At 43.2% G+C, this 16,933-nt stretch overlaps 1 protein-coding gene across 1 annotated transcript in view; it reads right to left on the bottom strand.

The window, feature by feature from the left end:
- Nucleotides 1-894: 894 nt before the first annotated feature.
- The window catches only part of LOC122793969, a gene marked incomplete at its 5' end in the record, with an annotated part of 253,604 nt that continues 237,565 nt past the window's right edge, over nt 895-16,933 (bottom strand). Inside the window, 1 exon segment of the mRNA XM_044062025.1 lies at nt 895-1,239. Coding sequence (XP_043917960.1) covers nt 1,175-1,239 — 65 coding nt within the window.

Genomic DNA, 16,933 nt, shown 5'->3' with positions numbered 1-16,933 from the left:
TAGGCCACTGTGGAACTCTCAGTTTCCAGATAAAACAGGAGCACTCCAAGAAAAATCTTGATGAGTGGATAGAAAATAGGAAATCCACCCCAGGGATCACTTGTGTGGCTCTGCTCGACAGGGGCACAGGAAAATAACTTTCTTGGGTGGCATAAGCCAGGGAGCTTTGTTGGCTAGGCTTACTTAGACACTTGGGCTGAGTCTAGTACCTACCTATGAACACACACGCTTTCGAAATAACACACACATCCCACCTAATGATGCCTTGGCCTGATGGCACGCTATAAACCAAGATGTATGAAACAAAGTAAATAGCAGAATGTGCATGAATCTCAAGTGCAGACATGGGGCACGGGTGGCAGTAGTACTGCAGTTTTAAAAAAAAAAAATATGACTGTACAGTAAGTGCTGCAATTAGACTTTGTAAAAAAGGCAAAGGAAACTAGCATCACTTGCACATACTGTTATATGTATACAAGTAGCAGACGAATAAATACCCTGAAAATGAAAGGAACACATCAGTAACGATAACTAAAAATGCTTGTGCCTCTGTGCAACAATTTTACTTTAGTATCTGTCCTAGAAAAGTACAGTTTTGTACCTACCATAAATGTAGATGCTGTCCAAATAATATAGCCAGGCTATTTTGACTAGACTTCAACTGTGACTACCCAAGTGTAAGGACTGCAGCAATGTGAGATGAAGAACATCGCACTGCACCAGAAGGGGCATGTGAAGGCAATGAAAAAACCAACAAGCCACATGATGCTGGTTTTCTTAGCACATCATAACATAAACGTATCTTAAAATGAAGACTAAAAGTAGAACTATAAACAGAATGCAAGTTAACACTGTGCAACAAGGTAAAAAAAAAATAAAACAAACACAAAACACTACTTAGCATTTTGTTTTATTACAAGAAAAAATATTCCTGCATCAAATAAAACAAAACATACAACTGTAAAATTCAGGTAACAAGATGACTTAAATGAATACTTCCATATATAAAGTAAACTTCTATCATTACTTGTGAAATACTGGTGCACTTATGATACAGATTAAAAGGAAAGGACAAGACACTAGTCAGGTGCAGTCTTCAGTTACAGTGATCAGTACTTCACTTCTTTAGGTTCTTCCAACTTTATAAAACAATTTTAAAAGCATGTCACTGGTTTTAGTACTTGGTGTCCAAGTATCCTGTTTCAGCCAAAGTGTTGAGAACAGTTGGGATGTGTATTCCTAGAATTAAAATACAAGTAAAAACATAAATTCATCATTCAGCCATAAAACAATCCCCACTCCCCCCAAAAAACATAACCGCTAACTACATCCACTATACACCGCCCTAACTGTTTTCATAAGCCTTGAAAATTAACAGACAACAGGGTCTTTTTTAATATGGTACAGCAAACTAAACAGTTATGTGAGACACTAGAATACAACAGGAAATCATCAAGCAGTAGCAGGAAAGTACAGATGTGTACACTTACCATAAATGTAGATGTTAGAGTGTATTCACTGTTGCAGTCATTCCATTTGGGATATCTGCTTGCAGGTAGCCCTCAGTCGGCCTGATTATCAAAGTCTTGGGTCCTGCGTCAGTTGCTGTCATCTTCCATGACGTCAGGTAGTCAGGGGTATAAAGCATGCAGCTGACACCATTACATAAGTTTTTCTTGCCTCACGTCAGGTGCCCCCATAATGGGAATCAATTATATACAAGGTTACACCTCCAACAAAAAGCAAATACACCAAAAAGCTTAAAGTATAACAAACAAGAAGAGAGGTATAGTCAATAGAAGTCAGGGGGGCTGGAGAGAGGGTAACCAGGACTGCAACAGTGAATATATTCTAACATCTACATTTATGGTAAGTGTACACAACTGTACTATGTCCTTCGTGTTTCACTGTTGCAGTCATTACATTTGGGTAGATTCCCAAAGCTAAGGAAGGGAGGAGGCAATTATAGAGCATTAGGACCAGCTAATTAGGTCCTGCAGGACTGCAGTGGCAAAACCAGCTCTGGATTTAGAGAAAACTGGCAAGCGGTAATGCTTGATACTTGGTATGTACATAACTCCAGGTAGCAACTTCTAGGATGTCCCTGGTAGGGACACCTCTGAGAAAGGCTGTAGAGGTAGATGCAGCCCTGGTGGAATGTGGTCTTATCCCCCCCTGTGGGGCAGGTTTTCCATGTTGCTTATAGCAGAAATTAATGCAATGGCCTATCCACTTAGAAATGGTTTGCTTTGAAATGGCCTTCCCCTCTGCCCCTGCAGCAAATGCAACCACTAGTTGTTCAGATTTCCTGAGAGGCTTAGTCCTGTCCAAGTAAAATCTAAGTTGTCTGTGCACGTACAAGGATTGCAGAATTCGTTCCCCTTTGTTCTGTGGATTAGAAAAAAAGGTTGGCAAATGGACTGATTAAGGGCCACACTGGATACCACCTAGGGCATGAAGGTGGGATTGGTTCTGAGGGACACCCTGTCTGCATGAAAGTTGATGAAAGGCTCCACTGCCATGAGGGCCTGTAATTCCGAGACCCTTCTTGCTGAAGTGATGGCTAGAAGGAAGGCTGCTTTCCAAGAAAGGAATTTCAACTCTGCATTTGCAGCTGGCTCAAAGGGAGGTAGAGTTAGCTTTTCACAGCTTCATGGATTAGTAGTAGGCTAACTGGCTTGTGAGCCATTTTAAGCCTAGCCAATTATCCCTTGTGAGACTCAAACCTTATACCTTGTGTTTGTAAGGCAAACGCCTACCATTAAGCCACCCTCACAAAGTTCAGGTCCCAGGCTGGAGTAGGAGCTCTCCTGGGTGGTCTTAAGTTTTTGGCCTCTCTGAAGAATTGCTTCAACAGTGGATGAGAGAAGAGGGGAGGCTCTGTATTTTAATGTGCTCAAATGACAGAGGCATGAATTTTAAAGAACGAAAAGGAAAGGCCCTTGTGAAGCATCTCAGTTCAGTATTGAAGAATGTGCAGTAAATTGGGCATGGCTGTGCTCATACCCTGAGTTGGGCTCCAGGAACAGAATCTTTTCCATTTTTCAGCATAGGATTTTTCTAGTACTAGGCCTCCTCGCCTCCAGAATGACACCCATCACTTGCTTACTGAGTGATGGTAATGGAAAGCTGAGGTAATTAGCCAGGCTGCAAGGTTCAGGGTTTGAAGCTGGGGGTGCAGAATCTAGCCCTCCTGCTGGGAGAGCAGGGAAGGGGTCAGAGGCAGGTGCCATGGTTCCGGCAGTGATACACTGTGCAAGAGGGGGTCCTAGTGTTAGCGAGGCCAGTCTGGTGCAATGAGAATTGTCCTTGGTTTGTCCATTTTGATGTTTAGTAGAACTTTGGAGAGGAGAGGCAGAGGGGGAAAGGCATAAACTTATAGGTTTTTCCAGGTGAAGAAAGTACAATTGTGTACACTTATCATAAATGTAGATGTTACAGTGTATTCACTGTTGCAGTCATTACATTTGGGTTATCTGCTTGCAGGTAACCCTCAGTTGGCCTGATTAACAAAGTCTTGGATCCTGTGTCGGTTGCTGTCCCTTCTTCCAAAACGTCATATCGTCAGGGGTATAAAACATGCAGCAGACGCCATTACATCAGTTTTTCTTGCCCCAGATGTCAGGTGCCACCCTAACGGGAAGCAATTAAAATTATAAATACAAGGATATACCTCCAACAAAAAAGCAAACACACCAAGCAGCTTTTTGAGCATAGTAAGGGGGAGTAGAGGCACAGCCAAAAGAAGAAAGGGGGCTGGAGGGAGGGTAACCAGGACTGCAACAGTGAATACACTCGTACATCCACACTTATGTTAAGTGTACACAACTTTACTATGTTCTTCCTGTTTCACTGTTGCAGTCATTACATTTGGGTAGATTCCCAAAGCTAAGGTTGGGAAGAGGAAATTTACATAGAATTTGGACCAGCTAAAAGGTCCTGCAAGACTGCAGTGGCAAAGCTAGCTCTGGTTTTAGAGAAAACTGGCAAATGATAACGCTTGGTGAAAGTATGTACAGAACTCCAGGTAGCAGCTTCTAGAATGTCCCTTGTAGGGATGCCCCTGAGAAAGGCTGTAGAGGTAGTTGCAGCCCTGGTTGAATGGGGTCTGGTGCCCTGTGGGATAGGTTTTCCATGGTGCTTATAGCAGAAATGAATGCAGTGGCCTATCCATTTTGAAATGGTTTGCTTTCAAATAGCTTTCCGCTCTGTCCCTGCAGCAAATTACACCAGCAGTTATTCAGATTTCCTTTGAGGTTTTGTCCTGTCCAAGTAGAATCTAAGTTGTCTGTGCACATCTAAGGAGTGCAGTATCAATTCCCCTTTGTTCTGTGGATTAGAAAATAAGGTTGGCAAATGGACCGATTAAGGGCCACACTGGATACCACCTTTGGCATGAAGGAGGGATTGGTTCTGGAGGGACACCCTGTCTGCATGAAAGATGATGAAAGGTTCCACTGCCATAAGGGCCTGTAAGTCTTGCAGAAGTGACCGCTAAAAGGAAAGCTGTTTTCCAGGAAAGGAATTTTAAATGTGCAGTAGCAGCTGGCTCAAAAGGAGGAAGAGTGAGTTTCTCCAAGACAAAGTTAAGGTCCCAGGCTGGAGTAGGAGCTCTCCTGGGTGGCCTTAAATTTTTGGTCCCTGTGAGGAACTGTTTGAGCAGTGGGAGAGAGAGAAGAGGGGAGGCTCTATGCTATAATGAGCTGAAATGGATGAGGCATGAAAAGGACAAGCCCTTATGAAGCATCTCAGTCAAATATTGTAGAATCTGAGGTAAACTGGGCACTGATGCACTCATCCCACGAGACCAGTTCCAGGATCAAAATCATTTCCATTTTGCAGCATAGGATTTTCTAGGCCTCCTAGCCTTCAAAATGATATCCATCACTGATTTACTGAGGGGTGGTAAAGGAGAGATTAGGTAATTAGTCAGGCTGCTAGGTTCAGGGTTTGCAGCTGAGGGTGCAGAACTTGGTTCTCCTGCTGAGACAACAGGGAATGAGTCTGAGGCAGGTGCCACGGGGCCAAGCTTGAGACACTGCGCAAGAGGGGATACCAGTGCTGGCATGGCCAATCTGGTGCAATTAAAATCACCCTTGGTTTGTCCTGTTTGATCTTTATTAGTACCTTGGAGAGCAGAGGGAGAGGAGGAGGAAAGGCATAAACTGATATGTTTTTCCAGCTGATGGACACGGCATCCACTTTCCAAGCTAGCTTGTGGGGAATCCTTGTGCAAAATTTGTCCAATTGATGGTTATGGGGGGAGGCAAACATGTCTATATCTGGGTCCCCCAATTTGCTTGTCAACATGTTGAAAATCCTTGGTTCCAGTTTCCACGCATGTGGGTCCAGGAGGTTTCTGCTTAATCCATCTGCCAGTGTATTTAGTTTTCCTGGCAGGAATTGAGCTTGTAGACTTCCTTGGTAGCTCAAGGCTGTGTTCCACAATGCCATGGCTAGCCTGCAGAGGGGGTAAGAATGTGTAACCCCCCCCCCCACTTGTTTATGTACCACATGACAGTGGTGTTGTCCGTCTTTAACATTAGTTCTCCTGGAAGAATGTGGTCCTTGAAGGTTGTCAGAGCATTCTGTACAGCTAACATTTCCTTTTTGATTTATGTGCAGGTGCATTTGACTTGGGTTGCATTTGCCCTGAATGCACTTCCCTGCCAGGTGAGTCCCCCATGCATAGTCTGAGTCTGTTAAGGTTTGGGCCGCAGGGGGTAGTGTGAATGGTAGTCCCCTGTTTTGGTGGCAGGCCTTTGCCCACCAAAGGAACTCTAGGCGTAGGCAAGGTATGACAGGAATCATTGCTTCTAGATCCTGTGAATGTTGACACCATAGGCTTTTGAGATACCATGGTAGTTTCCTCATATGCAGCCTTGCATATAGAATTAGAAGAATGCAGGAGGCCATGAACCCTAAGGCTTGCAGATAACTGTTTTTTTGTGGCCACCTGTGTGAAGTACGTTGTCAAATGAATCCGTTTCTCTGGCATGAGGAAAACCATCTGGGAAGTTGTATTCAAGCTTGCTCCCATGAATATAATTTGTTGCCAGAGTACCAGATATGATTTCTTTTCATTTATGGTGTACCCCAGACAAGTCAGCACCCTTTGAACAAAGGCCAGATGATTCAAAAGAATGTCCTGGTTTTCTGCCCGAATTAGACAATCGTCCAGGTATGGGTATATTTGAATATTTCTTTGCTTGCAAAATGCAATGACTGGATCTAGGCACTTTGTGAATACCCTGGGTGCAGTAGACAGGCCAAAGGGCAGTGCAGAGAACTGATAGTGCATTTAGCCTGCTTTAAAGCATAGGCATCTTCTGCAAGCCTCCCTGACAGGGATGTGCAAGTATGCTTCTTTTAAGTCTAGTGTTGCCAACCATGCATCTTTGCCTAGCATAGGAATCAGCTGGTGAAGAGTCAGCATTTTGAATTTTGGAATTACCAGAAAGGTAATTAGAGTAGAAAGGTCCAGGATAAGACGCCATGTATTGCCTTTTCTGGGTACCAGGAAAAGTCGAATAGAAACCATGTCCCTTTTCCTCTTCTAGTACCAACTGAAGAGCCCCCATGCTTAAGAGACAGAATACTTGATTTTGGGCCTCTGCCCACTGATTTGGGGGTAGATCTGGCCACCCGCTTGGTGTTGGTAACGTGTGGAAGTGAAATCTGTATCCTTGGGACACTATTTAAAACCCATTTGTCTTGGGTAATGAGTTCCCAGTTTTTGGCCTGCAGACCAATCTTTCCGCCTAAAGGAGCAATCAGGAAGTGCTTGGAAGTTTTAAAAGCAGGTCATTGAGACAGTTTTCCATATGGGGGGAGGTCTTACTACTTCCATATTTGGATGCGGATACCCCCCCCCCCACACACACACACACACACTGCTTACTCTTGTGTCTCCCCTGGGATTGAAACCTGGGATTTCTGCTGTCTGGGTTTGGCTTGAGAAGACCTGGAAGAGGTTGGAAAGGAACAATTCTTAGAGAGCCAGTGCCTACTAAATCTAGGAGGCTGAACTTGTAAGAAATCTTTAACAGTTTGCACAGATTTAGCTTTATCTTCCATCTTTTTAAGAACGTCCTCAGCTTTGTTGTCAAACAGGCAGTCCTGATTTAAAGGAGCATCCAACAGTTTAGCTTTAACATGATCAGGCAAAGATTGCTCCTTAAGCCAAGCATGCCTTCTCAGCACAGACAGTAACAGCAGCCCTGCAAGAGGCTTCTAATGAATCAAATATACATTACAAAGTATGTTTTCCAACCTGTTCAACAGAAGGCATTAAATCCTACAATTCTTTATTTTCAGCACAGTCAGGAATCATCATTTTCTGTTTAAGCAATCCAATAACATGTTGTTGATACTTTAACATATGAAACTGGCAGTTTAAAGCCCTAATAGCCAAGGCTGCTGAAGTGTAAACCTTCTTACCCCATCTATCCAGCGCCCTAGAGTCCCTATCAAAAGGGGTAGGATTTTTAGCTATTTTATACTTTCAAGGGGAATGTTACTGGCAACTCCAGGGCACAGCTATGGGAGGAGCATCTTTTGCTCCCATTTATGCGGACTTGTTTATGGCCTACTTGGAAGAATGTCTGATAAATAATACATCACACAATATCTATTTGGCTGAAATGGACATTTGGCGAAGATATCTGGATGACTGCTGGATGGTGTGGCGTGCAGATACTGAATACCTTCAGGAATTCCTTGAATACCTCAACAATGTGTGGGGTATTGAATTTACTGTCAATAGTAATCTAAATTCCATCGAATTTCTGGATGTTACTGTTTATAGAAACCCGGATAATACATTGGGTACTAAAATACATCGTAAATATCCAGAATATAATACATTACTACATGCATCTAGCATGCATCCACGCCACACCGTCCGCAATATTCCAAAATCCCAGTTTCTTCGGATGAAACGTATCAGTTCATTGGATGATTACGAGGATGCCAGCATGGATTTAACCAAACGATTTTTGGATAGAGGATACCGTCCATTTGATATTATATCAGCCAAAACATGTTCAGACAGACAACCTAGAACTCCGTTGTTGGAGTATAAGACCAGTTAAGCCAAGAAAGGAGACTGTGCCCTGAGATTTGTAACAACATATGGGAGAAATCATCAGATCATTCGAAATATCATGGATAATACTTGGAATATTTTACGTGCCAATTAATATCTTAGACAACAATTGGGTGACCGATGTCAATTCTCATATAGAAGGGGTAGAACATTGGGTTCTATTTTCTCACATTACAAACATCATGACAGTGGGGGGAGCTAAATACAAACAATTGACTATCAGTGGTAATGAATTGGTGGGCACTTTTCCATGTGAGCACTGTATGTCCTGCAACTAGGTGAACAAAACTAAACAGTTTAGTAGTGCCAACACAAGTAAAGTGTATGATTTAAGAATTTTTGGGAATTGTTCTAGTAGCTGGGTAATTTACCTGGCCACATGTCACTGTTCATCTTTTTATGTAGGCAAAACTTCACGGTCACTAAGGATTAGGATTGGTGAGCACAAGAGTAACATCAGAAACAAAAAAACTACTAATGCCTTGTATCAACATACACTCAAACACCCTACTGCTAACTTTATGTTTACCATCATTGATCGAATAGTGGGGAACAGAAGCCATCAACAAGGTTGGGAAAATACATTGACCTTTAAAGAAAAATATTGGATAATCCATCTGGGGGCCTTGTTCTCTCCAGGTCTTAATGACCATTTATGAATTATAATTCACTTAGGGGTTGTTGTCCTATTGGTACACAACACTGATGGCTCACAGATGTATTTCTATATTTAATATAATATAACCATTATTGTGGTTATTGTGATTTTTTCCTATAGAATATAGTGGTACACACTATTGTTATTAGGTATTAAATAGGTATTTACCATATTTTGACACAGTATTGTTCTATACTATATGATTGTTTTCTCAGTAGTATACTTTATCTTGATTGTATGAGGATGTTATACGATCATAGAAAAAGTATATTAACCACAATTCCTGCTGTCCCATATATTTTTGTAGGAATCATTGATTATATACTATAACATTGTTACTATTTTCATTTTATTTTATGCCCTTTGTTTTTTAGTTATTGTTTTTGATGCATATAAAATGAGGATCCAAGCCTCAAGATAGGATATATATGTTTTGCTTTAATCAGCACAACAATCAACATGATTGGTGGATTTATTATGTATGAGGATATATAGGAGCGCTTTATGCATTGGTGGTATAGTTATTCAGCTTCACTGAGGAAGGCTTGATGCCGAAACCAGTTTGAAATCGTATAAGTACTGCCTAGGACATTTTTATGTCCATTTTGTGATTGAATAAAGCTTTGGAACTACCTTGCTGGCCGTTGGTGTTTTTTCACCCTATAATATCGGTCAGGTTTTCTGGGAGCAGGAGGCAAAGAATCAGGGGCCAAACTAGATCCCGAAAAGGCATCAACAATGTCTAGTACAGAAGGTATAGCTAAAGGTCTATGCGGAGGCAGGAGTAAGAAATTCCTACGCCTCTTTTTTGAATCATAAAATCCTGGCTTTCCCAGTGGAAATGCTCCCTTAAGGTTTCACCAAAAGAAAACTCCTCTGGAGGGGAAGCAGAGGGAATAGAGTCCTCTGCATCAGAATCCTTATAAGTAGATAAGGGCAAATCCAAATCATCAGAAGAATCAGGAAAAATCAGAATCCTGGTCAGAAGATTCATAAGCAACTTCAGTCCTAGGTCTCTTAGAAGGGAGAGGTTAGCTTCCCCTGATTAGAGTTATAAGATCTTCAGCCATTATTTGTTTTTTAGGCATAGAGACCTGAGCATGTGGCCTGGGCGTCTGTTTCTTAGGCATGGTTCAAGATTTAGGCCTAAATGAAGGAGGCATCACAGTTTAATATGCAAGTCCATAGGCCTGAATACACCCTCAGAAGCCGGTGCCTGCAGAGCGGCTCCGGACCCATCCAAGGTAGAGACATCAGCAGGGTCCACAGTTGAAGCATCTCATGGCATACCGAACTCCGAATGGGTCTCAGTAGAGGCCTGTCAATCAGAAGTATCTGGTATCAGGGGCTGTGAAATTGCCTGAGTACCGACGAACTGGCGACTGGCTTAGGAGAAGCGTTGTCGGCAGCTTTGGACCTAGGCGGCCTGTCTCTATCTTTGCGATTTTTTGTAATCCCAGTAGTCAGATGACTAACCGACACTTCACAATAATTAAACCGAGATCCGAAATATTTAGAGGTGAAAATATACCGGCGACGGATAGTGTGCTGATTAAATAAGGCACAAAACCGACAGCAAGGTATTGTAGTCAGGGCCTAAGCAAGGAATACAGTACGAATGAAAATCTTTGTGAGATTTTTCCCACATGAAATACAATTAACTTTTTCTGACATCAGACTGGAGCAAGAAAAAAGTTTCCCCAACGGGGTACTTAGCTTTGAGAAGTAGTCAGTCTTCGGAATGAAGCACCAAAAATATCAGGAGTCAGCCGACCGGCATTTACGAACTGCTTCCACCGCACGGCAAGAAAGACTGGAGAACATGGCATCGGCTGGGAGCTTTGTACCCCTGGCGCTCTGACGTCAGGGAAGATGACTGAACAGCCGACGCTGGACCCAGACTTTGGGATTCTGGCCAACCGAGGGCTGCCTGCCGGCAGGAAGAACACTACAGTGATGACTGCAACAGTGAAACACGATGAACATCAATACCTTCAGTTACAAGCAAATACACCACAAAGGTTGTATAGGATAGAAAGGTATAGATAAGTCCAGCTAGTTCACAGGGGATGGAGGGAGATTAATCTGGACTGCAGCACTGTGAACACTCAAACATCTACATTTATGGTAGGTACAAAACTGTACTATGTTCATCGTGTTACACTGCTGCAGTCATTACACTTGGGTAGAATCCCAAAGCTAAGGTTGGGTGGCTGGTCTATAAAAAGAGTTAGGATTGGCTAGGAGGCCCTGCAGAACTGCAGTGGCAAATCCTGCTCTGGATTTAGAGTAAAGAGGCAAGTGGCAATGCTTGGTAAAGGTGTGCACTGAACTCCAAGTTGTGGCCTCCAAAATTTCCTTGGTAGGTACTCCTCTGAGAAAGGCTGTTGAAGTGGCTGTTGCCCTGGCGGAATGTGGCCTAATGTTATTTGGGACTGATTTCCCATGCTGTGTGTAGCAGTAACAAATACAGTGTCCTATCCATTTGGATATAGTCTGCTTTGAGATAGAATGCCCTGTGATCCTGCAGCATATGCTACAAACAGTTGCTCCATTTTCCTGAAAGCTTTTATTTTGTCCAAGAAGAAGCGTAGCTGCCTGTGTATGTCCAAAGAATGCAGAAGTTTCTCCCCTTTATTCTGGGGGTTTGGATAAAAAGTTGGCAAATGGATGGTTTGGTTAAGGGCCACACTAGATACCACCTTTGACAAAGGTAGGGTTTGTCCTTAAAGAAACCCTGTCCTGATGAAACTTTATAAAAGGTTACACTGCCATTAATGCCTGTAGCTCGGAGACTCTTAGTGCTGAAGTTACTGCCAGGAGCAGAGCTGTTTTCCATGATAAAAATTTAAGATCGGCTGTAATGGCTGGCTCAAAAGGTGGCAGGGTCAGTTTTTCCAAAATGAAATTGAGGTCCCAAGTTGGTGTTGGTGCTCTCCAGGGCGGTCTTATGTTTTTAGCCCCTCTGAGGTACTGCTTTAGCAAGGGATGAGAGAATAAAGGAGGATCCGTGTTGTAATGTGCTGAAATGGCAGAGGCGTGGATATTAATTGATGAGAAGGATAGGCCTCTGTCCAGCATCTCAGTTAAGTATTGTAAAATCTGAGGAATGTTTGGGACAAGAGGGTCAAGGCTTTGAGCCTGGCTCCAGGCGCAGAATCTCTTCCATTTTTCTGAGTAAGCTTTCCTGATGCTAGGCCTCCTGGCCTCCAAAATGACATCCATAACAGCTTTAAAGAGCGGTGATGCCTGTTTGACTAATGAATATGCCATGCAGCCAGGTTTAGGGTTTTAAGCTGACCGTGCAGGATCTGATTGTTTTGTTGAGTTAGGTGTGGAATTTGAGGCAAAATCCATGGTGGGCCTTGAGCTAAGTTCCTTAAGATAGGGTACCAGTGCTGGTGTGGCCAGTCTGGAGCAATCAGGATTATCTGTGTTTTTTCTCGTCTGGCTTTTAGGAGTACCTTTGAAAGTAGAGGCATTGGTGAGAAGGCATAAACTTTTAGGCTTTTCCAGCTGAACAAAAGAGCATCCACCTTCCATGTTTGTTAAGTCCTTGTGCAGAATTTTGGTAGTTGGCAATTCAGTGGGGAAACAAAAAGATCTATGTCTGGGCATTCCCATTTTTGCGTTACCATGCTGAAGATTTGTGGATTCAATTTCCATTTGTGAGGGTCCATGATATTTCTGCTTAGATAGTCTGCCAGAGTATTTTTCCTTCCTGGCAGGAAATGTGCTTGCAGGTGAACTTGATAAGTCAGAGTTGTGTTCCACAAGGTCATGGCTTGCCTGCATAGGGGATAAAAATGAGTGCCCCCTTGCTTGCTTATGTACTACATCACTATGGTGTTGTCTGTCTTTAGTAGTAATTGTCCTGGATGCAGAATGTCCTTGAAAGCTGTTAGGGCATTTTGAACAGCCAACATCTCTTTTTGATTGATGTGAAGATGCATCTGGTCTGTGGTCCACTTGCCCTGAATGCATTTTCCTATCATGTGTGCTCCCAAGGCGTAATCCGAAGCATCTGTTAGAGTCTGCCTGGCTGTGGGTAGGGTAAAAGGCTGACCCTTGCTTAGATGACATGCCTGTGCCCACCATCAAAACTCCTTGTAGGCAGGGAATCATTGGTATTACTGCTTCTAAACTGTGAGAGTGGCGAGTCCAAACACGTTTTAGGTACCACTGTAATTTCCTCATATGCAGTGTGGCATATTGTATTAATAGTATGCAGGATTCCATGAATCCCAGGGCCTGCAGAATTTTTCTTGCAGGGAGATGGGACTTTTTTGCCAGTAACTGAAAATATTGAGTTAGTTGAACTTGTTTGTCTGGCGTGAGGTAAGCCATCTGGGCCGTTGCATTTAAGCTGGCACCCAGGAATATAATCTGTTGTGAGGGCACTAGTTTTGACTTTTTTTCGTTTACTGTGTATCCTAGAGAAATTGGCAACTTTTTCAGAAACGCCAGATGCTGTAGAAGAATGTCCTTTGTCTCTGCTTGAATGAGGCAGTCGTCCAGGTATGGATAGGTTTGAATTCCTTTTTGTCTGCAAAATGCAATTACTGGTGCCAGGCACTTTGGGAAGACCCTGGGCGCAGTAGACAAGCCAAAGGGCAGTGCAGAAAATTGGTAGTGCATTGTACCAGCTTTGAATCTGAGGTATCTTCTGCAATTTTGTCTGATAGGGACATGCAGGTATGCCTCTGAGGTCCAGAGTAACAAGCCAAGCCTTCTTGCCCAGCATGGGTAGAAGCTGCTGTAATGTCAACATTTTGAATTTCGGAATATCCAGGTAAGTTTTTAGAATTGAAAGGTCTAATATGGGCCTCCAGGCCTTGTCCTTTCTGGGGACCAGGAAGAGTCTCGAGTAAAATCCTTGTCCTTGTTCCTGTTGTGGTACTTTCTGAATAGCTCTCATGTCCATGAGGGCTGAAATTTGTTTTTGTGCCTCTGCCCACTGATTGTGGCAGGTCTGGCAATTCCTTTTAGCCTTGGTAAAGTATGAAAGTGGAACCTGTAACATTGAGACACAACATTCAGAACCCATTTGTCTTGGGTGATTGTTTGCCAATTTTGTGAAAAAAGTGCTAGTTTTCCCCCTAAGGGGGTTCCAAAAGGGAAGTGCTTGGCGTACAAAGGGGAAAATCATTGGGACTGTTTCCTGTAAGGTTGAGACTTGTCCTCACCTCCTTTTGGGGTTGAGGTGCCTCACTGTCGTTGTCTGTTTGAGCCTTGGGGTTGAGATCTGCTTCTTGGGCATCTGTATCTGCCTCTCTGTGGCCTGTCTGACACTGGAAAGGACCAATTCTTTGTTGGCCAATTTCTGCTAAATCGAGGTGGCTGTACCTGTAAGAAATCCTTGACTGTTTGCATAGATTTAGCTTTATCCTCCATTTTCTTTAACACCTCTTCTGCCTCAACACCAAACAAGGTATCATGCTATAAAGGAGCATCCAAAAATTTTGCCTTAACATGATCAGGTAAACTCTGTTCTTTTAACCAAGCATGTCTTCTAATCACAGAACCTGTAACTGCTGCTCAAGAGGCCTCTAAAGAATCAAAACCACATTGCAGAGTATGTTTTCCCATCTGTTCAACTGCATGCAATAAATCCTGCATTTCTTTACAATCCGGAGCTTCTGAGCTTGCAAGCATTTTCTGTTTTAACTGAGCCATTAAATATTGTTGGTACTTAAGCATGTGAAACTGGCAATTTAAAGCCCTTACTACTAAAGTTGCAGAAGTGTATACTTTTTCTTCCCCCATCTATCCAAAGCTCTGGCAGAGGGTACTCAATTTTTTGCAATGGAAGCCTTAACCCCTTTTGGGCCCTGGGAAATAGTTTCTGGATCAGCAGAAGTGTTTTTATAAAGGAACTTGAGAGTTAGGAACCCTATAATACCTATCTGGCTTGGCTGGGGCAGGGGGCAAATATTAAGGAGATAAGCTAGATTCAGAGAACACATCATCCACAATATCTAGCACAGGCGGAATAGCCAGGGGCCTGTGCTGAGGCAATAAAAGGAAATCCCTGAGCCTTTTCTTGGATTCTGAGTAATCCTGACTTTCTCAGTGGAAATGCTCCCTCATGGTATGTAAAGTTTCCCCAAACGAATAATCCTCAGGAGGAGAGGCTGAAGGGATAGATTCTTCAGCAGAGTCCTCATAGGGGGGTAGAGTATCCCTGATCTGAAGAGGAATCAGAGGAAATGGAAACCTGATCAGAGGAATCATAGTCTGTATCCTGCCTAGGCCTTTTCTCAGGAGGGGGATGGGAACCCCTGATTAGAGTAATGAGGTCTTTGGCCATTTTAAGCATCTGTTTCTTAGGCATGGAGGACTGTCCAGGAGAATGCTGTACTTGCTTCTTTGTCTTTAATGGTGTTTTTGTCTTGGCTGTTGCTTTAATGTTAAGTTGTGAAGGTCTGAAAACACCCTCAGAAGCCAATGCCTGCTCAGCGGCTCCGGACCCATCTGAGGGATTAGTTTCCGTAGGCCCAATACCTTGAGTTTCCAGACGCCTAGTTGTCTCCACGTAGGAGTCGGCGGCCTGCGGCTCTGAGGTAGTGGGTGTCGGGGGCTAGTGAAAGCGCCTCACTGAGAACCGGCGACTGGCCTAGAAGAGGTTTAGTCTGTTTTGGACCTCGGATGCCTGTCTTTATCCTTGTCTTTGCGTTTTTTTCAGTATTGCGGTCGGTTGATCCGACAGCATAGTATAATTGAACCTTCTGCCAAAGTAGTGCAAAGCAAAATCAAAATGTCTTTTTATAGTGCGTTTGTTAAATCTAGCATAAAACCGACAACTAGTGACGTCGTGATCAGGGCCTAGGCATGGAATACAGTAAGAGTGGAAATCCTTATGAGGTATTTGCTTCCCACAAGAAATACAATTTTTAACTTTTTCTGACATCGGTCTGAGGCAAGAAAAAAGTTTCCCCAACGGGGTACTTAGCTTTATTGAAGACTTTGGATCTGAAATTAAGACTTCGAAAATCTCAGGAGTCGGCCGACCGGCACTTGCGAAAGTACAGTTTTGTACCTACCATAAATGTAGATGTCCGAGAGGTATGCATCTGCAGTCCTAACAAATGGGTTGTCCTGGCCTCAGGCAGCCCTTCGGTCGGCCAGATTCCAAAGTCTGGGTCTGGCCTCGGCTGGTGTCGCACTTCAACCGACGTCATAACTGCAGTTCTTCGGGTATAAAGGCATCAGCCGACGCCATTTTCCTCAGTGTTTCTTGCCCCAGATGCCCTCTAGGAAGGCTAAATTTGGATAAATGCAAATGTTTCCAAACAACAGAGAGCAAATAGAAATAAACATGTATATACATATATACAAACAAATACACCATAATAGATTCCCCCAGCTAGCTACAAGATGGGCAAATACCCTAGGAGTACCACAGAGGGAAGGAGGGTAATCCTAACTGCAGATGCATACCTCTCGGACATCTACATTTATGGTAGGTACAAAACTGTACTATGTCCTTCAAGGATGCATCTGCAGTCCTAACAAATGGGTAGAATACCATAGCCAAACTGGGGGAGGAGGCCCTAACAAGATTATGGTGTGGCTAAGATCTCTTGCAAAACAGCAGTGGCAAAACCTGCTCGGGATCTGGAGTATAAGGGTAGATTATAATGCTTGGCAAATGTATGCACGGAGCTCCAAGTAGCAGCCTCTAAAATGTCTTTTGTAGCCACTCCTCGTAAAAAAGCTGTAGTAGTGGCTGTAGCCCTTGTGGAGTGAGGTCTGACATTTTCTGGAGTTGCCTTTCCATGATAAGAATAACAAAATCTAATGCAATTTCCTATCCATTTTGAGATTGTCTGTTTTGAAATTGCTTTTCCTTCCATTCCTGTGGCATATGCTACCAGAAGCTGGTCAGTTTTTCTATTGTTCTTGGTTCTGTCCAGGTAGTAGCGAATTGTCTATGCACATCCAAGGTATGCAGCAGTCTTTCTCCCTGTTCTGTGGGTTGGGGAAGAATGTAGGTAGGTGGATTGCTTGGTTTAAAGATACCCTGGAGACCACCTTTGGCATAAAGGTAGGATTAGTTCTCATGGACACACTATCCTGATGGAAGATAAGGAAGGGTTGTACTGCCATTAATGCCTGTAATTCAGAAACCCTTCTTGCTGAAGTGATTGCAAGCAGGAAAGCTGTTT

Source organism: Protopterus annectens, chromosome 2.part1 (assembly GCF_019279795.1).
Source record: "Protopterus annectens isolate FY-2018-M chromosome 2.part1, PAN1.0, whole genome shotgun sequence".
Classification (NCBI taxonomy): domain Eukaryota; kingdom Metazoa; phylum Chordata; order Ceratodontiformes; family Protopteridae; genus Protopterus; species Protopterus annectens.
The sequence above is the reverse complement of the archived record's forward strand: the minus strand, read 5'-3'. Positions and strand labels throughout refer to the sequence as shown.